At 35.6% G+C, this 26,370-nt stretch overlaps 1 protein-coding gene across 1 annotated transcript in view; it reads left to right on the top strand.

Annotated features, from left to right (window-relative positions):
* The window catches only part of CCDC171 (coiled-coil domain containing 171), a 466,256-nt gene that overhangs the window by 303,773 nt on the left and 136,113 nt on the right, over window positions 1-26,370 (top strand). Inside the window, exons 20-21 of the mRNA XM_007954161.2 lie at window positions 13,962-14,107; window positions 16,180-16,234. Coding sequence (XP_007952352.1) covers window positions 13,962-14,107; window positions 16,180-16,234 — 201 coding nt within the window. The remainder of the gene's footprint in view (window positions 1-13,961; window positions 14,108-16,179; window positions 16,235-26,370) is intronic.

Below are 26,370 nucleotides of genomic sequence, written 5' to 3'. Positions count from 1 at the left end.
CAGAACAAAGATTTAAGAGAAATGAAGAGAATCTAAGAGTTATATGGGACAACATGAAAAGAAACAACATACGCCTCATTGGAATTCCAGAACAAGAAGAAGCAAGAAAAACCATTGAGAAAATCATGGAAGACCTACTAACAAAAAACTTCCCCCATATCGTGAAGGAAGAAAAGATATTTGTCCAAGAACATCATAGAACCCCATACAGGATAGATCCTAAGAGAAAAACACCAAGGCATATCATAATTAAACTCTTCAAAATCAAAGACAAAGAAACAATTTTGCGAGCTGCTTGGGAAACACTGAAGGAAAAGAACTTACAAACAAGAATCCTATATCCAGCCAAATTATCCATCAAATATGAGGACAAACAGAAATTAAGGGATTTTGTAAAAACCAGACCAACCCTACAAGAAATGCTTAGGAAAGTCCTTCCAATAGAGAACCCACAACAGAGAACAACAAAATCAGGATACATGACATCAACACTAAAACAAAATCAGAAATAGACACTCAAAATAAGATCATAAAACACTGTACGTTAAAAACCAAGGAAGCCAATCTGTACATGACAACAGCAACTAACCAAATAGAGGGAATAAAAGTTCTAGGTACAAACTTCCAAATGGAGAGGAAAACAGGACAATGTCCTCATAGAAAAGACTGTTTTAAAAATATAGAGACAATCATTCACTCCAAGATAACCACAGAGAAAATTAACAATCCCCCTAAGCATATCCAGAAGGAAGCAAAACATGGGTTTAGTAAGCACAAAACCAACAATACCGAAGAAAAGAAGAAATACTTCAAAACCAACAATAAAGAAGAAAGAGGAAACACTTCACAACAAAACAGACTCGGCACAGAAAAGTATATGGACCAAGGAAACACAACACAACAAAAAAACACAATAGAATGACAGCAATCAATTCATACCTATCACTGATTACACTCAATGTGATGGACTAAATGCACCAATCAAGAGAAAGAGAGTGGCAGACTGGATAAGAAAAGAAAACCCATCAATATACTGCCTATAAGAGACCCACCTTAGACACAAAGATAAAAACAAATTAAGAGTTAAGGGGTGGAAAAAATATACCAAGCCAACGGTAACCAAAAAAGAGCAGGAGTGGCAATATTAATTTCTGATAAAATAGACTTTAAGGTGAAAAACAATGTAAGAAACAAAGAAGGACACTATATGATGCTGAAAAGGTCAATTGACAAGACATTATGATAATAAATATTTATGTACCCAATGAAAGTGCTCCAAAATACACGAAGCAAATATTAATTGAATTAAAAGGGACAATAGACAACTTTACAGTAGTAGTAGGAGACTTTAACACACCACTTTCGAGGGACGGATCAACTAGAAAAAAACTCAACAAAGATACAGAGGAACTCAACACAATCAACCAACCTGACCTCATAGACATTTACAGAGCATTCCACCCAACAAAAGCACAATTCACATTCTTCTCTAGTGCACATGGATCCTTCTCCAGAATAGATCATATGTTAGGACAGAAAACAAGCCTCAATAAATTAAAAAACATTGAAATACTGCAAAGCATCTTCTCGGACCACAATGCTATAAAATTAGAAATTAATAACAGGAAGATCAAGGAAAAGACAACAAATGTGGATGCTGAACAATTCACTGCTCAAAAACTACTGGAAGAAGTAAAAAGTGAAATTAAAAAATTCCTAGAGGCAAACAAGAATTAAGATGCATCATACCAAAATCTATGGGACACAGCGAGAGCCATTTATAGCAATAAATGTATACATCAAAAAAGAGGAAAGAAAAAAAATCAACATTCTTAATTAAACAACTCCAACAACTAGAAAAACAACAAAAAGAGAATCCTACAGTATCTAGAAGTAAGGAAATAATAAAGATCAGAGCAGAAATAAATGAAACAAAACAAAAAAACCAACAAGACAAAGAAAATCAACAAGACAAAATGCTGGTTCTTCGAAAAGATTAACAAAATTGACAAACCGGTTAGCAGATCTAACCAAAGAAAAGAAAAAGAAGATGCAGATTACTGGAAGAGTAAATGAAAAGGGTGTCATCACAACAAAACCAACTGAAATAAAGAAGATACTGACAGGATATTGTGAAAAACTGTACTCCAACAGATTTGAGAACCTAGAAGAGATGGACAAGTTTCTAGAATCACAAGATCTACCTAAACTATCCCCCTCAGAAATAGAATACTTGAACAGATGTATAACAACAGAAGAAATCAAGCAGGTCATAAAAAAACTCCCCACAAAAAAAAGTCCTGGCCCTAATGGCTTCACTGGAGAATTTTACCAAATATTCAGGGAAGAGTTGGCACCTATACTACTCAAGCTATTTCAGAACATAGAAAAAGATGGAATACTCCCAAACTCATTTTATGAAGCAAGCATAACACTAATACCAAAACCAGGGAAAATCACCACCAAAAAGGAAAACTACAGACCAATATCCCTCATAATCATAGATGCAAAAATCTTAAACAAAATCCTAGTCAACAGAATCCAACAACATATCAAAAAAATAATACATCCTGACTGAATGAGATTCATACCAGGTATGCAAGAATGGTTCAACATCAGAAAAACAATCAATGTAGTCCACCACATCAACAAAACAAGAGAACCATATGATTATATCAATTGATGCAGAAAAGGCATTTGATAAAATCCAACACCTGTTCCTGTTCAGAACTCTCAGCAAAATAGGGATAGAAGGGAAATTCCTTAACATAATAAAAGGCATATATGCAAAGCCAACGACCAACATCATTATTAATAGAGAAAGACTCAAGCATTTCCCTTAAGAATGGGAACCAGACAGGTATGCCCTCTTATCACCACTTCTATTCAACATTGAATTGGGAGTCCTGGCCAGGGCAATAAGGCAAGAAAGAGAAATAAAAGACATACAAATTGGCAAAGAGGAAGTAAAATTATTTCTATTTGCAGATGATATGATGCTGTACATAGAAAACCCAAGAGAGTCAACAAAAAAACTACTGGAACTAATAGAGAGGTTCAGCAAAGTAGCAGGATACAAGGTCAACATACAAAAATCAGTTGGATTCTTCTACACCCCAGCAATAATAGCAAAGTTCAACAGGACAGAAAATAGCAAATGCTGGTGAGGTTGCAGAGAGATTGGAACTCTTGTGCACTGCTGGTGGGATTGTAAAATGGTACAACCATTGTGGCAAATGGTGTGGCGTTTCCTTAAAAAACTGAAAATAGAAATAGCATTTGACCCAGCAATTCCATTACTAGAGGTGAGGGGTAGCGCAGGAACAGACATATGCACATCTATGTTCATTGCAGCACAATTCACTATAGCAAGGAGATGGAAACAACCTAAATGCCCATTAATGGATGAATGGATAACCAAATTATGGTACATTCACACAATGGAATACTGTGCTATATTAAAGAACAATGAGGGATATGTGAATCATCTCACAATGTGGATGAACCTGGTGGACATTATGCTGAGAGAAATAAGTCAATCACAGAAGGACAAATACTATATGAGCCCATTACTATAAAAAGACAAAGAAGAGTTTGCTTGAGAAAGGGAATTCACTTTGTAGATTACCGGGTTGGGGAGGGAAGGGGAGGGATTAAAAAATAATAATAATAAAGTAATTCTTTTATGATTGGGGATGAGACATCTTGGAATCCTAATTGAAATAGATAAGCCATAGAGATACACAGGGGTCAAGCCTATAAATTAACCTTGACAAGGTTATATAATGGTTTTACTAATACCTCAATTATTAAGAAAGTAATAATGGTTATTAAGTTGTCTTGAAACCATCTTTTCAGGCTTCAATTCCTTCCTTTCTTGCTTAGGCTTTGATGAAAATATGTTGTTCGAATGTGTGGTATGGAAGAGAACAACCATGTCATCATTCGAGGGTGGTTGTGGTTAATTCGACTGTGGTTACCTCCCATTTAGAAGCAAATGCTTGTCAGATGATAAAAATTATTAGGATAACTGCTGTTAGTGAGATAAATGATCCTATGGATGACAGAGTATTTCATGTGCTATATGTGTCTCGGTAGTCAGAGTAGCGATGTGTTATACTGGAGAGTCCTAAAAAGTGTTGGGTAAAGAATGTAAGGGTAACTCCTAAAAATACAATGATAAAATGAATTTTTGCTCAGTCTACAAGAGAGCATATTGATGGGTGATGTTTTCTTATCTAGTCTGCAACTCTGTCTCTTGAGTGGTGTGTTTAATCCATTTACATTCAGTGTAATTATGAACAAGTATGAATTTATTGATGTCATTTTGCCTTGTGCTTTTTCTTAGTGTTCCTGATTCATATGTTCCATACAGTTTTCTGTGCTGAGCTAATTTTATGAATCAGGTTATTTTCTCCTTCATTGCTGTTGTTTTAGTATTTGCTAAATATTTGTGCTTGTCCTCTTTTTTATTTTGATGTGAATGTTTATTATTTTTCTTTGAGGTAGCCTGTGATTTATAATTTTCTTTCCAAAGTTTAAAGTCAGTTCTGTCTCACACTTGTCTTGACTTTCTCACCATTTGGAAGTTCTCTAACTACACTCTTTATTCCCTCTTTTTGGTTTGTAGTTTTCCTCTCATTGATGTTTCTAGTCCCCTATTTAGTTTTGGTGTAGTGCCTAAGGCATTTGACTGCTAACCAGAAGGCTGGCGGTTCAAACCCACCAGCCACTCCCCAGAAGGAAGATTGGGCAATTTGCTTCTGAAGTGATACCGCCTTGGAAATGCAAAGAGGGGTCGCTATGAGTCGGATCTGACTCCACAGCAGTGAGTTTGGTTTTTGGTTTGGTAAGCTTATTTTACTTTGGATATTTCTATAACTGGATTAGTTTCTGGGTTATATCATCATGTGTATTAATCATCAATTGTTGTTTGCTCTTGTTGGTTCTCTGTCTGAAGGACTCCCTTTAGCATCTCTTGTAAGGTAATTTTAAAAAATTCCCTTAATTTCTGCTTATCTGGAAATGTCCTCATTTCAACCTTATATTTGAGGGACAGTTTTGCTTGGTATATAATTCCTGGTTTTGCTGCCGTGATTTCTCTGCTGCTGCTTCTCCTTGTCTCTTGCCATCTCACCAAGATGTTACACCTCTTTCTCTGTCTCCTGGATTGACACAGTTCAGTGCAGGGATCTCGGGTCCAAAGGACATGCTGTACTTCTGGCTCTTTTCTTGATGGTAGTGAGGTCCCCCCTCCTCCTGCCTCTGGGATGGCTCATTTTAAGCCTTGCAGGATGGCAGAACTGATCAATCCCACATTAGGGTTCCATACACCTTATTTGCATGGTCTCATTCCCACTCAGGTGACGTGGCCTTTGTTTACACTATTAATAAGCTATCCAGTCCCTTTGTGTAGCACAAGCACAACATACTTGCATAGTTGCTGTACCCAGTCATCTGGTGGGAGTTACAAAGACCATGACTAGAAGAGCCATGTCAAGCAGTTCACTACACCACAGTTTAAATATTTGTTTATCCATTGAATAAGCTTTTAAGGAAAAACCAAACTTTGTTTTATTTACAATTAAGTCTAAAAGGATCTAAATTTATTTTTCTAATTGAAATTTGACCATCAGATTCTCTGGGAGCTCTGGTGGCATAGTGCCTAAGGCATTTGACTGCTAACCAGAGGGCTGGCAGTTCAAACCCACCCGCCACTCCTCGGAAGGAAGATCGGGCACTCTACTTCCGTAGTGATACTGCCTTAGAAACCGAAGGATGGGTCACTATGAGTTGAATCTGACCTAACGGCAGTGAGTTTGGTTTTGGTTTTTATCAGATTGTCCTAAACAGTCAACATTTATTCAACTGATATTTCGTTCACTTTTAGTAATACTAATATATACCATATTCAAGATGATGTTGTTGTTGTTGTGTGCCCTTGAGTCAGCCCCAACTCATAGCGACCTCTCCTTGGGTTTCTGAGGCAGTATCACTATGGAAGTAGATTGCCCAACCTTCCTTCCAAGGAGTGGCTGGTGGGTTTGAACTGCTAGCCTTCTGGTTAGCAGTCAGGTGCCTTAAGCACTATGCTACTACAGCTCCATATTCAAGATGTAGTTGTTGTTGTTATGTGCCCTCGAGTCAGACCTGACTCATAGCCACCCCTCCTTGGGTTTCCGAGGCAGTATCACTGTGGAAGTAGATTGCCCCATCTTCCTTCTGGGGAGTGGCTGGTGGGTTTGAATCGCCAGCCTTCTGGTTAGCAGTCAAGTGCTTTAGGCACTACGCTATCAGAGCTCCTATTTTCAAGATAGTCATTTAAATTCTGTATTATAATAAAAATACTAATATGGGAGTATTTTAATTATTTGTAGGCTTACTGCCTCTCTAATTCAATTATATCACAAAAAGATTGAAATTGAAATATTCTTCCAACAGTAACTTCTTTTTATTTAAATGTTGGGAACCCAACTATATGAAGTTCTTTATAAATTATTCATATTTCTTCAAATTCTTTTTAGACAGTTGTTTTAGGTAATTCTCAAATGATTTCAAAACAGCATTTAAATTCTAAATGATAGCTTTCTACAACTTAATCCACAATTTGACTCATTTAAAATGCTGCCAGGGAATTCAGCAACTTTTTGGACTCCACAGAGATAGGATTATCAACTATGAAGTTTTTAGAACCTGTTGAGTAGCCTGAAGCTGTTAAAATGCAGTAGAAGGACCTATATGTCTTCTACCCCTTATATTTCTTAGGTATTTTCTGAGAGGACTTAGGAGTCTATCAGAACTAATTTTATTATAGCAGCACCATGATGGTTGTCAGCTGCAGGTCATTTCTGTCTCATGAGGTCTGTAGTGCAACCAAATGCAGTTTGCTTTATACTCTGAGAAAACATTATTGCCACATTACTGCTTACCTGCCATATGTCACCATAAATCTAGCTACCACTTGTCTTATTCTGTAGTTTTCTGAGTATATTTTCCAGTTGAAAGGGCTCTCACAATTATTCTTACTATCTTCCTTCTGTGTCATTTAAAATGTATTTTAAGCTATTCTCTCCCACTTTATTCCATTATTATCTAATAATTAGTCTAGCAGGAAGAGTTTTGTGATATATATGTAAGGCTTAGAAAAACCAGCATTCAGTATATCTTTCACACATCTATGAGGATCTTTTGCTTGTTATTATTTTTATTACTGATCACTTTCAGTGACTTTACTGGGAAGGATTAGCTTTTGTGTTTCTGTTAATGGACTTTTGGAGAACATTTTCAAAGGAATATGTGAGAATATGGTACCAGTAATCGAAGACATTATACAGCAGGATCTTATAGCATACTCAGAAATTTTAAAGGTGAATTTTCATTGCTCATTTGGTCTATCTTATTAATCATCTACCATATGGCGTCTGTATAAAAGTAACTTATTTACACCTGTCTTTGTTAGCTTACTTTTGTTATCTTTTTCAAGTGTGATAGATATGGTTATTTAAAAAATTATTAAAAATATTATAAAACTGATGAGGCAGATATAATATAGAAACTCTTAAGTTGCCACATGTATGTGGGTTAATAACTTTTTCATGACCCGTGGACAAAGGAACTGTTTCCATTCATCCTGCCTACATTTTCCTCCTCTGAGTTTTTTTTGGAAGCTCCTTTCTCACTGACTGTACAGTCTACCATTAGGCAGGGACTTGTATAACTGTTTGAAACAGAAGAAATGGCTATGTGCAGCAAATTACTGTTTTCACAGAGTATGGCATGAAGTAGTCCATCCTGGAAGTGTAATTGTGCAAAACTTTTGTCTCTTTTGGCTTTTTTACTGGGAGATAAGCCTGGTAAATATATTTCCTGGGTTCCTTTTTGTTAATCAGAAGCTGTGTTTCTCTCAATGATTCCAGGTCCCATGATTACCTCATTTTCAGGTTGAGTACATTGTACCCACCTGTGAAGGGATCTAGATGGCTGAGGAAAGTCAACAGAGACATGTGGGTCCCAGAAATTCTATTCCCCAAGTGGAAAGAGACATCAGTGCTCCACATAATATTTATAAAAGTCTATATTTCATAAAAATTTCAGAAATGCTCTTGATTAACATACCTTCCATTAATGAAAACACAAAGTATAATAAAAGAAAATTCAAAGCAGAAAATAATTTAGTCATTTATAGAAGACTGTATAATGGCATCACATGTGGGAGTGTAATTAATGTATTACACACACTAGATTTATGTGGCCTTTAATGTTTATAAGACACGTTCACATCCACTGTCCTACTAGACATGTGAGGTGTAACTCATCTATTCATTTCCCAAAAGTAGGGGTAAATTATTTGATCTTCAACTTCATTTTGTAAGTATGAAACTTATCTTCTGCATAGGGTTATGATTCGAGAACAAGAATAGACATTGCCTCTAAAGATGGTAACTTAGAATTGCAGGATGTTTTGTTCAAATTCTCCGTATATAACATAGAATACCAAGATTAAAATTTATTCACATTAACTGTATCATATACTAACAACTTATGATTCATTGTAAGTTCTCTACCTGCTGATCTCACAAATTTTCAAACTTCTTTGTAAAATATGTTACTCTTTAAAATATGTTATTCATTCCTAACTTGTTTACTTACTTTACCCTATTGTAATTTAGGAGCTCTGGTGGTACAGTGATTAAGGCATTCAGCTGCTAACCAGAAGATTGGTGGTTCAAACCCTCCAGCTGATTGGTGGGAGAAAGATGAAGCAGTCTGCTTGTGTAAAGATTTATAGCCTTGGAAACCCTGTGGGGTAGTTCTGCTCAGTCCTAGAGAGTTGCAATGAGTAGGAATTGACTAGGTGGCATGGGTTTGGGTTTTTTGGTATTGTAACTTGGTGGTTGTATCTTTTCAACTTTAAACTTCCTGTGGCAACCAGAATAGTTTGATCCACCCAACAGCCATTCAGTTTAATCTGCATTAAATATAATTTTGTAGTTGTCACATTATAATTGTAGTCCTGAAGACAGACAGCACTATTTCCTTTTCCAATATTAATTTTAGTGCCTTGAGATGTTTTCTTCAACATATCTCAATCTGGGAAACTTTATTCAAAGTTGCAGCCAGACAATAGTAAATGCTATTTAAAAAAAATCATATAGCATTTTCCCTCTGATCTAAGAAATGTAGCTTAGTTCTCTGTAACACTTGTGTTGTCTTGCTCTTATTTTGTATGACTGACTTTTTATACCAAATTGAATAAGCCATTAGCTTTTAGTCTTTAGGAATGTGGATCCATAGATATTTCCCAATAGACAAAAGAAGATCTATAAAAGCGATATCCCCTGGGGTGCAGTCTTCCTACCTGGCCTAATGGTCTGAAGTACTGCTGTACTGCACCCTCATGAGAAGGAACTCTGTTGGACGATTCCCTTGACATCCAGAAATATTAACTGGAGAGATGTGCACATCCTTTCAGATAACTTTAACTTTTTAATATACCATATTTATTAAGCAAATACTCGGTTCCAGGGAATTTGTTTTGTCAATTTTATAATTTTAAAATTATCATCCAGCAAATTTTAACCTTGTATATCTCATGTAATTTTTAATTAGAGTTTGCTGAAATAATAAAGCAGAATTCTATATTAAATAGCCGTGGTATTTTGGTAAGATTTTTTTTTTTTTTTTTTGAAGAACTTCAAGAAAAACTTCTTTCACAAATGAAAAATTTCATTTTCACAAATGAAAAATAGTAGATAGAATTTCATTTATATTCAAAACTTGTTTTTAATCACATTTTTCGTATATTCTGCCCCTAAACTTTTCTTACATTTCACTATTTCCATACTGGTCCTGCCATCTTCCACTAGTCGTAAATAGCTTTTCATAATCATCTTAGATAAACAACCAGATGTAAATATCTTCTTCTAGGAGTAATTTGGTGAAAGCATTGGCTGGTGTTTCCTGGACTATGAGAGGTGTACCTGAAAGTGGGCAATGATATTATTTCCTGAAAACAGCAGCAGCAATATACTGCATAATACCTTGTGAAATACAATCAGTTTGGAATTGGGTGTGCAAATTGCCTTGTAAACATTTTGGATTTAAAGTGAAAACTCAGCATCTTTGATAAATAATATTGTGGTATTGGTTCTTGTATAGGAGGAGTATTATTCTACTTTTTAAAGATGCTTGTTCTCATATTTAGCATTAACTTTCTAACAGTTAAAATTGTTCACAACAATGTTTAAAGATAAATGCACTATCAGGCTTTGATTTTTTTGGTAAATATTAAGACCTGAGTACAAAATGAGAGCTGTATTGTGGATTAAGTGAAATATCTCAAGGCTGTGCTGTTCTGATAACTGAACCTGAAGTGACCTTTCTCAGACACAATTACAGAGCTGTATGTTTTTCCTTTAATTTCATCAGGGGTTTAATTAGTATACAAATAAAACTTCTCTTATCTTCCTTTCTACCTAATTGGCTTGTCTTCGCTTATATATGAAGTATGTGAAAGCGGGCTGTAATTAGGGTGACCGTGTTAACCTTTTTTCCTCAAATGTACTGTTGCCTAAAGGCCTCAAGGCCTAAAAACAGTGCTTTGGATTATTGCTTTGCAATCACTATGGCTGTCCCATAGGTTTTCTCATGAGCAGAAGGGCTTTGGGTGCTGCAGGTTCCCACTGCTTAACAGGATCTTCATTCTTCTCCCCACTAAATGTTTATTGATTATCTCGCTGTTCCAGGCTCAGCCTCCAACAACTTAATATCAGGTGACAGTCGGGAGAGTTCTCCAAGTAATTAGAGTTGAGCATTGGGGGAACAATTAGGAGCAGAGTTATTAAACTTGATTTATCCTATTCTCTCCTGAACAGTTTCTTGGATATCAGAACATCACACTTTCACAATCTACCCTGGTTGAGAAATTAGTGGCTAACCTGCTGCTTCTCATTGTTGCCTTGCTGCCTGGAGCACACCCTCTTGGTTTCAGTTATTTGGTTGGAAATATTAGAGTCCATAAAGTTTATAATGGGTTTTAATTAGATCAATGTGAACAGGAGGGAAAAAAGCTGGACTTAAGACTAGATAGATAGAAGTTTGAAATATGTATATATGATATTACATATGTAAATATGTAGAGATCCATATGTAAAAAAATATATATATATGATGTATACACATATGTAAATATATGTCTTTCTCTTTAAAGCTGGGTTTTACAATCTTTAAAGATTCTGCTTTTGTCATAAAAACAAGATATGTGAATATTAGGAAAAGGACATATCCTTGAATCATTTTTGATGTCTCAATATATATCCTCATGACCCTTAAGACCTATTGATGTATATAGATTCCTTTATGATATTGCTCAATTGTTTAATATAAGAATTCTTTCTTTATAAGTCATATAACTATGATTTTTTTTTTAAAAACACATTACCTTTTATATTCACAAAGAAGTGTGACTTCTACCAGTTTGTTTATACCACTTTTTGTTCCTTTTCTGTAATTTCAAAGTCCTCAGATAGGCTTTTCAGCTGTGCCCCTGAAATAGTGGCATAGTAGAGTTTGGTGGTTCCCAGTCATTGTTTCTGAGAGATGAAAATGGAAAACAATGGAAACAAGAAAACTTAGATATATAGTAGAAATCTTAATGCTGTTTTATGCCTTCTGTGACAAGTATCATAGGATTGCTGGAAAGTCAGGTGTGGTTTTATAATGATTCCAAGGTCATGGGTTCTCTCATATTAGACCAGTGAGCTTCAGTGTGGGCAAGGCTGGAGACAATAGACTGAACCCTGGGAAGCCCACTCACAGATTTACACCTCAACTCATAAGAGTTACTAAGCAAGATACTTTGATAGATTGGTACAAATTTATTATTTCTGTTGGAAAAAGAACTCAAGCTTTATGCATAACTGTAGTGGATCATTAATTTTATCTTCATATCTGAAAAATATCATTTTTTATTGCCTGAAAGATGTCAGAAATACTGGCTTTAAAAGGACTAAAGTGGATATATTTTTTTTCCAATAAGGAAATCTCATGATACTTCTTCAGTGCCTTTAAATATCTTAATATTGGCCCAAAAAGTAATAATTAGCATAGCTTGTTTTTTTAAAAATTCTATTCTTTACCTTTTTTTAAAAATTGCTTTGAATTAGTGATTGTTCCCATAGTGGGATGTACTTGAAGATCTGTTAATACTAATGATTTCAAATAAAATGTAATATCCAATAAGCAATTACAGTTTGCTTATTTTTACTTCTTTGACTTGTATTTTTCTAACAGCAACTTAACTGTTTGAAAAATGAACTACAGAATTTAAAAACTTTTAACATTTTTAGCTACCTGGTTTAACTGACGATTGCTTTCAATCCACTAGTGATTGTTGTTGTTGTTATATGCCGTTGAGTCGGACCTGACTCATAGCCACCCCTCCTTGGGTTTTCAAGGCAGTATCACTATGGAAGTAGATTGCCCAACCTTCCTTCCCACCAGTGATTAGAATGAAATAATTGTTTTTGCTTCATGTAGACAGCTTGAGTTTTTTATACTACCCATTGTGTATGCTTTAAAAGAATACTGGTAGAAGAGTTTTAAGCATAAAATGTTTTTAAAAATCATTTTTGTTACTCCTTACTAGAGTTTTTTGAAGTATACTTGTGGATGTTAATAATGTGAGGGTAAACTCTGAGCAAGAAGAAAAAAAACATTATGTATATGCAATCATTCATTTAGCTCACTGTCTAACAAATATAATTGAAAAACTGTTTGGTAAGTTCTTATCTAGAAATTTCATAGGCAAAGGAACGGGCAGATTTTCAGTGCTAAGAGAAAAATTCCTTTTCCTGATATTACTTTGGAGTCTACCATTTAAAAGAGATCTAACAAATACTCCTTTAAATGGTGAGTGTCTGATTCTAAGACCTTAAAGCCTAAACTTTGAAGAGAAAGTTGTGCAGTTGCATCTTTAAATTTTAGTATTAAGTGAATATTTCAGATGACAGTAAATACTGATCAATAGATGTTATGCTTCTACGATTAAGAAAAACTTATGGAATATAAACAGTTCTCAATGAGAGCAGTATTCATACCTTTCTCTGTTAGTTGAAACTTGTTGATCACATTTGTGTTGCTATTCTCGACATTACATTCATTTACCTAGAAGCCAGTGAATTTTATTTTGGAGTCCAGTTTTTCCACTGAGATGTCTATAGCAATCTGAGTATTATATTTAAAAGAAAGTAGTGGTACTTTCGGGAGCTCTGGTAGCATAGTGGCTAAGGCACTTGGCTGCTAACCAGAAGGCTGGTGGTTCAAACCCACCAGTCACTCCTCGGAAGGAAGATGGGGCAATCTACTTCCATAGTGATACTGCCTCGGAAACCCAAGGAGGGGTCGCTATGAGTCGGGTCCGACTTGACGGCACATAACAACAACAACAACAGTGGTACTTTTTAATTTTGAGTTCCCCATTGCCTTGTTCCAGTCCACTTTCCTTACAATTTCTCTCTCTTTCTCTCTCTCTCATACACACACACACACACACACACACGACATATAATAGCTGCTGTTTTAAATGTTCATATTTATTTAGTTTTAAATAGTTTACATGCTCTTTCCCCCTTGAAATCTCTATTTTTTTTCATTTTTAAAACAAACACCGCTTATGATTATAACAATAAGATATTTTTAGTAAGACATATTTATCTTGCAATATTTAAAAAAATATAAGAGTTGTATTCTATAGCCAAACATCTTTCAAAATCTTATCAGTTCTATCATTTCTAATTAGTAAGTATGTAAAATTTTTGCACACATTTTGTTAAACCTTGATGTGTAATGACTCAAGTCTACTTCTCAGTCAGTCTGTATTCTTCTTTGTTTAATAGCCTATGGCATAAATTGAAGTTAATTATCAGGGCTGACAAGTAACTCTGTTTTCTGTCTGCTTGCAGAGTCTCTCCGAGGCAAAGATGGAGCTGAGAAGAAAAGATCAATCTCTGCGTCAGCTCAATAGACATCTTACCCAGCTGGAGCAGGACAAGCGTCGACTGGAGAAGAACATCCATGATGCAGAAAGTGCCCTCTGCATGGCAGCCAAGTGAGCATTTGGACCTTGGGGAGATCACTTAAAACAGACAAAAGATCAATTCTTACTTTCATGCTCCGGGTTTTAGCCCTGGATAATACAGTGTTAGAAAACAAAAGTACAGCTGTCTTTCTTTGAAATTCTCTGATACATCTTCAAAAAAGAACACTCTTAACATACTAAATGTATATTTTATGGCAAAACCTTAGAAAAGTATAAGTTGCTGTACAGCTTCTAATTATGTGTGTTTGGGGCTCTGTTGTAGTGATACATCTTTGAGTCCTTATTTTTATTAATGTGAAATGTAAGATTCTTTATTTAAAAGTTTTGCATAGTTTCTTCTCTTGCATATTCCTCATCCCATGTGCCTCACCACCTCTAATATTTTGCCTTGCATATATTATACTAATATTGCAAATAATATTTTAATGAGTAAATGTTAGTATACAATTAGCATATATTCATGGCATCTTTATAAATGCAATAAAAATATTGTAAATGGCAAATTCATTTTAATTTCTTAGTTATATATACTAATATATTAAATAGAAAGAGTGTACTGGTTTCAGCATGAACTACTATTTAACTATTATCAGAGTGTTTTTCCTTTTACCAGGTAATTAAGTTGACATACACTGTGAAGTTCAAATTGAACGGTTCTCTTGGGCAGTTTTTTTTTGTTTGTTTGTTTCCCATATCAGATTTCATGGACTGCTTTAAGACAGTCCTTTGTATATAATAGCATGGCTAAAAGACAGTCTATTTAAGGATTACAGAAATTTTAATAATCTCAGTGTTTTCTAAATTTGGAATTCTGAATGCCTGAGCTTGGAACAATTTATATGTTAATTAAAAGTTTTTTTTTTTTTTTTTTTTTGAGAGAGTCTCTTGTCAATTATAAAATATCATGAAATATGAATGTAATCTATAAACTAGATGACAGAATGCGGAATCTGCAATCTTAGGATACCCATAAGCTTTGAAAGTAGCCTTGGGAAATTTCTCTCACAAAATGAAAATCTGAGTTGACATAAAGCCAAAATATTGGTGTGTTTAAACACTCACCAATTTTTTTTGGGGAAAATTGTGAAGCTATATGACTTTGTGCTATACTAGTATATGCCACTGTCATTTAAAAAAATATTTTTACCTAAATCAGTTTTTTATTGTCATTGTTGAGACTCGGTTTCATTATGTCAAATGAGGAGCTTAGCTTACATAATTTCTACTGCACCTTATAGTTCTGAAAATTCTAATGTCAATGAAACAAGATTATAAAACCTCTAGATTCATCATTCCTTTCTTCAAAACATTGTTGTTTATCCGGTATTTGAGAAACTGTGACGTGGGCACATATTATATAAAACTAAAACACTAACTTGAAACTTGAGCTAATACATTATATATAGTTTTCAATTCATAATTACCATTAAAGTTTTGTCTTTGGCATTTTCATTTAAACTTTTAATTTCATTATTAAAGATAAATTCAATGTATAAGACTGATAGAAGAAGCTAGCTACATTGTATATGTCTAGCCAAAGTAACCACCAGCCACTTCTTGGAAGGAAGGTTGGGCAATCTACTTCTGTAGTGATACTGCCTCGGAAACCCAAGGAGTGGTCACTATGAGTCGGGTCCGATTCGATGGCACATAACAGCCAAAGTGAAAAAGGTAGAAACATTGCATATTTCTGGTCAAGACAATTATTATAGTACAAATAGCCTAGGGAGAAAGGAGATTCCCTTGTTCATAGTATGGTCATTTATAAGATATCTCCATCACTAAGATTTTAAGATTTTTCATTAGAAGTCAAAAGAATCAAACTTTCTTGGGCGTATTTTTCATTATCAATAATGTTGTGATTTCTTTTTTTAACTTTGAAGCTATAATTCAGTGTCCCCTGCCCCAATTTAGGGTGGCAACATAATTGAGGATAAGATTAAACATGGAAATACACTATTGAATACTTACATTTTTAAAAGGAGAACCATGATAACCAATCCTTTTTTTTTTTTTTTAAACAAAGCTTGGTAAGGCTTGTGTTTTATTAACACCTAACTTTTTCTTTACCTTTTTTTTAGAGACAAAGAATGTGTTGCCAGTTACATGAAAACAGTAGAAAATATGCTTCATAAGGTAGTGTAAATTATCTTTAATATTAATCAGTTCGTATTAGGATCTGTTCTCTTGACTTAATCATTATTTTTATTAAAATCACAAAGTATTTTGTGACTTTCTCTAAATATAAGTGAACAAAATACACTTTTACTACTTTTCTTGACAGAAAATTTACATTATGCAATGCTGTATTTTAAAATTTTTCCTCAGAGTTCCCTTATGTACTTGATAAAATTATGAAAATAGTGGTTTCCCCAAACTGGTATAATTGCACTTGGTTTATTTGTGGTCTTTGCTGAATGAACCAGAGGTCATTTAAGCTTCTCATGTGAATCATAATCATAAAATGTTTGACCACACCATCTAACCTTTTACCACCCTTAAGCCTACTGTCCTGTGTGTGCGTTTAGAGATACAGAAAGTAAGAGAGAAAAGAGAGAGACAGTGTACATTAATGTGTTGTCTTTGATTGTACTTGTGTACCTTAACTAGACAATTAATGTTATTTAAATGTTAATTTATCTTTATCCTTTATGAAAGTGAAATAAAATAGAACAGAAAATGAGAATGCATTAACATAAAAATCTATTATATTATTTTATTATTTTTTAAAATTGATTACCTCTGTATGATAAACTTGGACTTTCAATGTAATGATTGATAGCATAATAGAAGTATTAGACTATTAGTAAAAGCAATATATTAATCATCTTTATATTTTGTTAGTACTCCAGAGTCAAGCAAGTTCATTTTTTCATTACTTAAATGAGGAGAGATGTTATTTATGTGTTCCTATTATTGTCTAATAGGAAAGTCATTGGAAATGCAAACACCTAATAGTTTATAGATATGTGGATATTAATGAATTAATGAAATTTAGAATAATTCTGTGAATCAAATTTATTATATAATATAGTTCTGTAATTTACTTTAAAAGTACCCAAAAAACAAACCCTTTTCAAGAGTTATTAGATAAACACTAGCAAACTAATCCACTACTCATCTGTCAGTATGTTGTATGGTGGTGGCTTGCATGTTGCTGTGAGTTTGGATGCTATACCACTGGTATTTCGAATACTAACAGGGTCACCCATGGTCAACAGGTTTCAGTAAAGCTTCCAGACTAAGAAAGACTGGTAAGAAGGATAGGGCCATTCACTTCTCAAATAATTGGCCAGTGAAAATTTTATGAAAAGCAGTGAAACATTGTCTGATATATTACTGGAAAACTTTTATGAATAGCCCTGAAACATTGTCTGACATAGTGCTGGGAGATGAGCCACTCAGGTCAGAATTCACTCAAAATATCACTGGGGAAGAGCTGCCTGGTAACAGTAGAGTTGACCTTAATGACCTGGATGGAATAAAGCTTTCAGGATCTCCATTTGCTGATAGGGCACAACTCAAAATGGGAAGAAACAGCTGCAAATATCCATTAATAATTGTAATATGAAATGTGCAAAGTATGAATCTAGGATAATTGGAAGTTGTCAAAAATGAAATGGAAGGCAGAAAGATCAATAGCAAGCTGAAATGGACTGGTATTGGCTATCTTGAATCAGAGAATCATATGATCTACTATTCCAGGAATGAAAAATTGAAGAGGAATGATGTTGCATTCATTGTCACAAAGAATGTTTCAAGATCTGTCCTGAAGTACAATGCTGTCAGTGATAGGATAATATCCATATGCCTGTAAGGAAGACCAGTTAATGCTATTTATCCACTAATCATTAAAGCCAAAGAAAAGGATTTTGAAGATTATTTTTACCAACTTCTTCAGTCTGCAATTGACCAAACATGCAATCAATATGTATTGATTATTACTGGTGATTGTAATGCAAAAATTGGAAACAGAGAAGAATCACTAGTAGTTGGAAAATATGGCCTCAGTGATAGAAATGACGCTCAAGATTGCATAATAGAATTTTGCAAGACCAACAACTTACTCATTGCAAATATATTTATTCAACAACATAAACAGCAGCTATACATGTGGACCTCCCCAAATGGAATACACAAAAATCAGATCGACTATATCTGTGCACAAAGGCAATGGAGAAGCTCAGTATCTTCAGCCGAAACAAGACCAGGAACTGACTGTGGAACAGACCATCAATTGTTCATATTACAAGTTCAAGTTGAAGCTGAAGACAATTAAAACAAGTCCACCAGAGCCAAAATATGACCTTGATTATACTCCACCTGAATATAGAGACCATCAAAAGAATAGCTATGACACATTGAACACCAGTGACTGAAGACCAGAGGAATTGTGGGATGACATGAAGAACATCATCCATGAAGAAAGCAAAAGGTCATTAAAAAGTCAGGAAAGAAAGAAAAGACCGATGGATGTCAGAAGAGACTCTGAAACTTGCCCTTGAATGGAGAGTAGCTAAAGTAAATGGAAGAAATGAAAAAATAAAAGAGCTAAACAGAAGATTTCAAAGAGCAGCTCGAGAAGACAAAGTCAATTATTATAATGAAATGTGCAAAGACCTGGAGTTAGAAATCCAAAAAGGAAGAACACACTCTGCATTTCTTAAGCTGAAGGAACTGAAGAAAAAATTCAAGCTTCAAGTTGAAATACTGAAAGATTCTGTGGGCAAAATACTGAATGATGCAGGAAATGTCAAAAGAAGATAGAGGGGAATACACAGAGTCACTGTACCAAAAAGAATTAGTCGATGTTCATCCATTTCAGGATGTGGTATATGATCAAGGACCAACAGTACTGATGGAAGAAGTTGAAGCTGCACTGAAGGAATTGGTGAAAAACAAGGCTCCGGGAATTGACGGAATACCCATCAAGATGTTTCAACAAACAGATGCTGCACTGGAGGCACTCACTTGGATATGCCAAGAAATTTGGAAGACAGCTGCTTGGCCAACTGACTGGAAGAGATCTGTATTTGTACCCATTCCAAAGAAAGGTGATCTCACAAAATGTGGAAATTATCAAGCAATATCGTTAATATCACACACAAGTAAAATATTACTGAACATAATTAAAAAATGGTTGCAGCAGTATATTGACAGAGAACATCCAGAAATGCAAGCTGGATTCAAAAGAGGATGTGGAACAAGGGAAATCATTGCTGGTATCAGATGGATCTTGGGTGAAAGCAAAGAATACCAGAAAGGTGTTTACTTGTATTTTATTGACTATGCAAAAGCATTTGATTGTGTGGATCACAACAAATTAAGGATAACATTGAGAAGAATGGGAATTCCAGAACACTTAATTGTGCTCATGAGGAGCCTGTACATAGACCAAGAGGCTGTCATTCAAGCAGAAAAAGGGATACTGCATGGTTTAAAATCAAGAAGGGAGTGTGTCAGGGTTGTATCCTGTCACCATACTTACTCAATCTGTATGTTGAACAAATAATCTGAGAAGCTGGGCTATATGAAGAAGATTGTGGCATCAGGATTAGAGGAGGACTCATTAACAACCTGTGATATGCAGATGACACAACTTTGCTTGCTGGAAGTGAGGATGACTTGAAGCACTTACTGATGAAGATTAAAGACTAAAGTCTATAGTATGGATTGCATCTCAACATAAAGGAAATGAAAATCCTCACAACTAGACCAATAAGCAGCATCATGCTAAATGGAGAAAAGATTGAAGTTGTCAAAGATTTCATATTACTTGGTTTCATGATCAACACCCATGGAAGAAACAGTCAAGACATCAAATGACATGTGGCACTGGGCAAATCTGCTGCAAAAGACCTCATTCAAGTATTGAAGAGCAAAGATGTCCCTTTGAAGACTAAAGTGTGCCTAACCCAAGCCATGGTATTTTCAATTGCTTCATATACCTGTGAAAACTGACAGTGAATAAGGAAGACCGAAGAAGAGTTGATGCTTTTGAGTTGTGGTGTTGGTGAAGAATACTGAAAGTACCATGGACTGCCGGAAGAACTAGCAAATCTGTCCCGGAGGAAGTGCAGCCAGAATGCTCCTTGGAAGTGAGAATGGCCAGACTTCATCTTACCTGCTTTGGTCATGGTGTCAGAAGGGACCGTTCCCTGGAGAAGGATATTATACTTGGTAAAGTGGAAGGTCAACAAAAAAGAAGAAGGCCCTGAACAAGATGGATTGGCACAGTGGCTGCAATGATGAGCTCAGGTTTAGCAAGGATCGTGAGACTGGCACAGGACTGGGCAGTGTTTTGTTCTGTTGTCCATTGGGTCGCTAGGAGTCAGAGCCGACTTGATGGCACCTAACAACGTTGCACTGGGCAAATCTGCTGCAAAAAACCACTTTAAAGTGCTAAAGAGCAAATATGTCTCTTTGAAGAGTAAGGTGTGCCTAATCCAACCCATGGCATTTTCAGTTGCCTCATATGCATATGAAAGCTGGACAGTGAATAAGAAAGACTGAAGAGTTGATGCTTCTGAGTTGTGGTGTTGGTGAAGAATACTGTAAGTACTGTGGACTGCCAGAAGAACAAGTCTGTCCTGGAAGAAGAGCAGCCAGAATGCTCCTTGGAAGCAAGAATGGATAGACATTGTCTCACCTACTTTGTTCACGTTGTCAGAAGAGACTATTCCTTGTAGAAGAATATCATTCTCAGTAAAGTGGAGAGTCAGTGAAAAAGGTGAAGACCCTCAACCAGATGGATTGAAACAGTGGCTGCAACTATGTGACACAATGGGCTCAGTTACAGGAAGGATTTACAGGAAAGGATTGCACAACCAGGCAATCATTCTGTTGTCCATAGGGTTGCTATGAGTTGACTCAGTGGTACTTAAAAACAACATTGTAAGAATATGCCATATTTTGTTTATCCATTAATCAGTTAATGGACATTTGAGTGGTTTCCACTTTGTAATGATAAATATTGCTTCTTTGAACATTTATGTGCAAGTTTTTATTTGGTCACCTTGTTCATTTCTCTTCTGTATATATACCTAGGCATGGAATTATTGGATGAAATGGTAATTTTATGCTCAGCTTTTGGAGAACTGCCAAACTCTTTTCCATAGCTTCTGTACCATTTTCAGTTTGACTGCTAACCAGAGGGCTGGCGGTTCAAACCCACCAGCCACTCCTTGGAAGGAAGGTTGAGCAAGCTACCTCTGTAGAGATACCGCCCTGGAAGCCCAACGAAGGGTCACTATGAGTTGGGACCGATTTGACAGCAGTGAGTTTGTTTTTTTTGGTATCCACAGTATATGAGGGTTCCAGTTTTTCCACACCCTTGCCAACTTATTTTTTGTTGTTTTGATTATAGCCATGGGAGTGAGTGTGAAATGGTGTGTCCTTGTGGGTTTGATTTGCATTTTTTTAATGACTAAGGATGTTGAACATCTTTTTTTTTTAATGTACTTTTTGGCAAATTGTGTATCTTTTTTGGACAAATATATATATATATATATATATATATATATGCATTTTGCCCACTTAAAAATTGTGTTATTTGTCTTTTTGTTGTTGAGTTTAAGAGTTATTTATGTTCTGGATCAGAGCCTACTCCTGTGGAGTTGATTCCAACTCATAGCAGTCCTATAGGACAGGGCAGAATTACCCCATAGTGTTTCCAAGTTTGTAATCTTTACGGAAGCAGATTGCCACATCTTTCTCCAGTGGAGCAACTGGAGCGGCTTTAACTGCTAGTCTTTCAGTAGTTGCTGAGTGCTTAACCACTACACCACCAGGGCTTTTCTGTTCTGAATACTAAACCTTTATCAGATTTGCAACTATTTTCTACTATATGTAGACTGTCTTTTCACTTTCTTCATAATGCCCTTTGATGTACAAACACTTTTTTATTTTGATGAAGTCCATTTTATCTATTTTTTCTTTTGTTGCTTGTGCTTTTGATATCATATCTAAAAAAACATTCCTAATATTAGATCATGAAGACTAACTGCTGTGTTTTCTAGTTTTAGTTCTAACATTTATGTCTTTAATTCCTTTTGAGTTAATTTTTGTATATGGTATAAGGTAATGTATCCAACTTTATTCTTTTGCATTTTGGCTAACCAGTTTTCAAGTACCTTTTGTTGAAAAGACTGTCCTTTCTCCATTTAATGGTCTTGACACCCTGGTTGAAGATCAGTTGACCATATATATCTTTAATACTGGACTCTCAATTGTATTCCACTGATCATGTCATCTGCAAATAGAGATATTTTCACTTTTTCTTTTCTAATTTGGATGCCTTTTGTTTCTTTTTCATGCCTAATTTTCCTTGCTAGAACTTATAGTACAATGTGGAATAGAAGTGGTGAGAGTAGACATTCTTATCTTTTTTTCTAATCTTTGAGGAAAAGTATTTAATCTTTAACCATTATGATATTAGCTGTAGGTTTTTCGTAGATGCCTTTTATCACATTGAGGAGAATTCCATTCTATCCCTAGCATGTTGAGTGTTTTTATTATGATTTTTTTTTTTTTTTGGTCAAATGCCTTTTCTGCATCAGTTAAGATGACCACGGTTTTTCTTCATTCTATTAATACAGTGCATTACATTGACTGCTTTTTATATATCTAATCACCCTTGCCTTCCTGGAATAAATCCCACTTAGTCATGATGTATAATCCTTTTATTATGCTACTGTATCTGGTTTACTAGAATTTTATTGAGGATTTTTACACATGTATTTATAAGGGATATTTATCTATAGTTTTCTTGTGATGTCCATGGTATTGGTAATACTGGGCTCATAGGATGAATTAGGATGTGTTCCCTCATCATCTACTTTTTGGAAGATTTTGAGAAAATCAATGTTATTTCTTCTTTAAACATTGTAGAATTCAGCAGTGAAACCATCTGGTCCTGGGCTTTAATTTGGTGAAAGTTTTTGGATTACTGATCTAATCTCTTTACTTGTTATAGGTCTATTCAGATTTCTGTTTCTTCTATTTATTTCACTTACTTATTTACTTCTTGTTGTGTTTTGGTTTTTTAGTGCTACTGTAACAGAAATACCACAAGTGAATGGCTTAACAACAGGAATTCATTCTCTTACACTTCAGAAGGCTTGAAGTCCAAATTCAGAGTGCTGGCTCTAGGGGCTGGGTGAAGGCCCCTCAACCTTGGGCTTCAGCTTGCCTCTTATTCCAGGCCCATAGGAACTAGAGGCTTCTCGTAACTCATACAGCTGCTGGCTGCTGAGGCTGACGAACCCAAGGTGGGCAAGTAGAAAGGCACAATCCCAGCATTGGCAGGCAACACAGCAAACCACTGATTCAAGTCCAGAAACAATTCCAAGATTGGCAGACAACATGGCAGGCCACTGAGATAAAGACTCAGCAAAATGTAGGATCCAGATGTGCCAAAAAGCTAGAGACCTTTTGTAAAGCTTCTCCTTATATTTTGGAAGCAGGCCACACCCCTAAGGTGACTACTTAGCTCCTCACAGCAGATTGCACCATGGAGGTGATTATAGCCTCATCATAGGGAATAACTACAACTAGCTGCCCGGCCACTCAAAACCACAATCCAGCCAAGTTGACACACTTTTAACTACTACTGTGATTTGGGTGAAAATTTACAGAGCAATGAGGAGCTCTGGTGGTGTAGTGCCTAAGGCACTTGACTGCTTACCAGGTCGGTGGTTCAAACCCACTAGCCACTCCTTGGAAGGAAGATTGGGCAATCTACATCTGTAGTGATATTGCCTTGAAACCCAAGGAGGGCTCGCTATGAATTGGAGACGACTCAATGGCACATAACAACAACAACAATGGCTAATGATTGTGAATATTTCTTTGTTTGTTGGCCACCTGAATATCTTCTTTGGTGAAGTGTCTGTTCATGTTATCTGCCCATTTTTGAATTGGATTATTTATCTTTTTGATGTTGAGTTGTTGAAGTTTTCATTAAATTTTAGAAATAAGCCCCTTGTTGGATATGTCATTGCTAAGTACTTTTTCCCTGTCTGTAGGTCTTCTTCTTTTTACTGTTTTGGAGAAGTCTTTTCATGTGCAAAAGAATTTAATTTTTAGAAGATCTGTGTCATTTAGTTTCTCTTCTGCTGTTTGCACATTTTTGGTTATTTTTGATAGTCTATTTATACCATATATTAGGGCCCCAAGTCTACTCTTGTTTCTTAGATGAACTTTATAGTTTTAAGTTTTACATTTAGGTCTTTGATCCATCCTGAGTTATTTATTTATTTTTTTGTAATGGTGTGAGGTATGGATCTTGTTTCATTTTTTTCTGCAAAAGGATAACCAGTTTTGCTAGCATCTCTTCCCCATTTAATGGATTTTGGCCCTTTGTCAAAGATCAGCTGTCCCTAGGTTGTTGTTGTTGTTGTTGTTATATGCCATTGAGTTGGCCCCTCCTTGGGTTTCTGAGGCAGTATCACTGTGGAAGTAAATTGCCCAACCTTCCTTCTGAGGAGTGGCTGGGGGGTTTGAACCTCCAGCCTTCTGGTTAACAGTCAAGTACTTTAGGCACTACGCTACCAGAGTGGATGGGTCTATTTCTGGATTCTCAATTCTGTTGCATTGGTCTATGTGTCTGTCATTGTACCAATACTAGGCTATTAGTACCAATTGTACCAAAGTATTTGTACCAATACTTTGACTACTATGACTGTATAGTAGGTTTTGAGATCTGGGAGTGTGAGAACTCCTACTTTGTTTTTCTTCAGTAGTGCTTTGCTTATCTGAGGGATTGTTCCTTTCTATGTTAAATTGTTGTTGTTGTTGTTATTTGCCGTCAAGTCAGATCTGACTCATAGTGACCCCTCCTTTGGTTTCTGAGGTGGTATCACTACGGAAGTAGATTGCCCAACTCTCCTTCTGAGGAGTGGCTGGTGGGTTTGAACCACCAGATTTTTTCCATGTGCTTAAAGAATGTTGATGGAATCTGGATTGGGAATGCATTGAATGTATACATTGCTTTGGGTAGTATTGACATTTTCACAATGGTCAGTCTTTCTAACCATGAGCATGGTATGTTCTTCCATTTATGTAGGTCTCTCATAGTTTCTTATAGTAGTTTTTTTGTAGTTTTCTTTGTATAGGTCTTTTTTGTCCCTGGTAAGATTTATGCCCAAGTATTTTCTCTTTTTGTTAAAACTGTCATTGCTGTTGAGTGAGATCCGACTCATAGCAACCCCTCTTTGGGTTTCCAAGGCAATATCACTATGGAAGGAAATTGCCCAACCTTCCTTCCAGGGAGCAGCTGGTGGGTTTGAACCTCCAGCCTTCTGGCTAATAGTCAAATGCCTTAGGCACTACACCACCAGAGCTCCTATCTTTTTGATAGCTATTGTAAATGGTATTGTTTTTCTTATTTCTTTTTTAGAGATCTTTGGTGATGTAGAGGATTCCAACTGATTTTTTTTTAATGTTTATCTTGTGTACTGCCATTTTGCTCAATCTTTCATTTAGTTTCAGTGGTTTTCTTTCTGAGTCTCTTGGTTTTCTATGTATAGGATCATATCATATGGAAATAATGATAATTTTCCTTCTTCTTTGCCAGCTTGGATGTTTTTTATTTCTCTTTCTTACCTTATTGCCCTGCGTACAACTTCCAATACAATTTTGAATTGAAGTGGTGGTAAAGGACATCCTGGTCTTATTTCTGCTCACAAGGGGAATCCTTTCAATCTCTCCATTGAGAATAATGTTGGCTGTTGGTTTTGCATATGTGACCTTTACTATGTTGAGGAATTTCCCTTCTATTCCTATTTTGGTGAGAGTTTTTAAAATCAGGAATGGGTGTTAGATTTTACCAAATGCTTTTTCTGCACTGATTGACATTATCATGTGGTTCTTTTCCTTTGTTGTCTTTATGTGATGGATTATATTGATTGTTTTTCTGATGTTGAACCATCCTTGCATACCTGGTGTGAATCCCACTTGGTCATGGTATATTATTTTGTTGATATAGTGTTAGATTCTGTTGGCTAGAATTTTGTTGAAAATTTTTGCATCTATATTTATGAGGTATATTGGTCTATAATTTTTCTTTTTAGTAGTGCCTTTGCCTGGTTTTGGTATCAGGTTGTGTTTGCTTCTTAGAATGAATTTGGGAATATTCCATATTTTCCTATGTTCTGGAATAGTTCAAGTAGGATTGGTATCAGCTGTTCTCTGAATGTTCTGTAGATTTCTCTAGGGCAGCCATCTGGACCAGGACTGTTTCTTTGGTTTGTTTGTTTGTAGTTTTTTATGAC

Source organism: Orycteropus afer, unplaced genomic scaffold (assembly GCF_000298275.1).
Source record: "Orycteropus afer afer isolate SDZICR_OR568_19922 unplaced genomic scaffold, OryAfe1.0 scaffold00435, whole genome shotgun sequence".
NCBI classification, from domain to species: domain Eukaryota; kingdom Metazoa; phylum Chordata; class Mammalia; order Tubulidentata; family Orycteropodidae; genus Orycteropus; species Orycteropus afer.
This window is presented reverse-complemented; position numbering and strand designations above follow the sequence as displayed.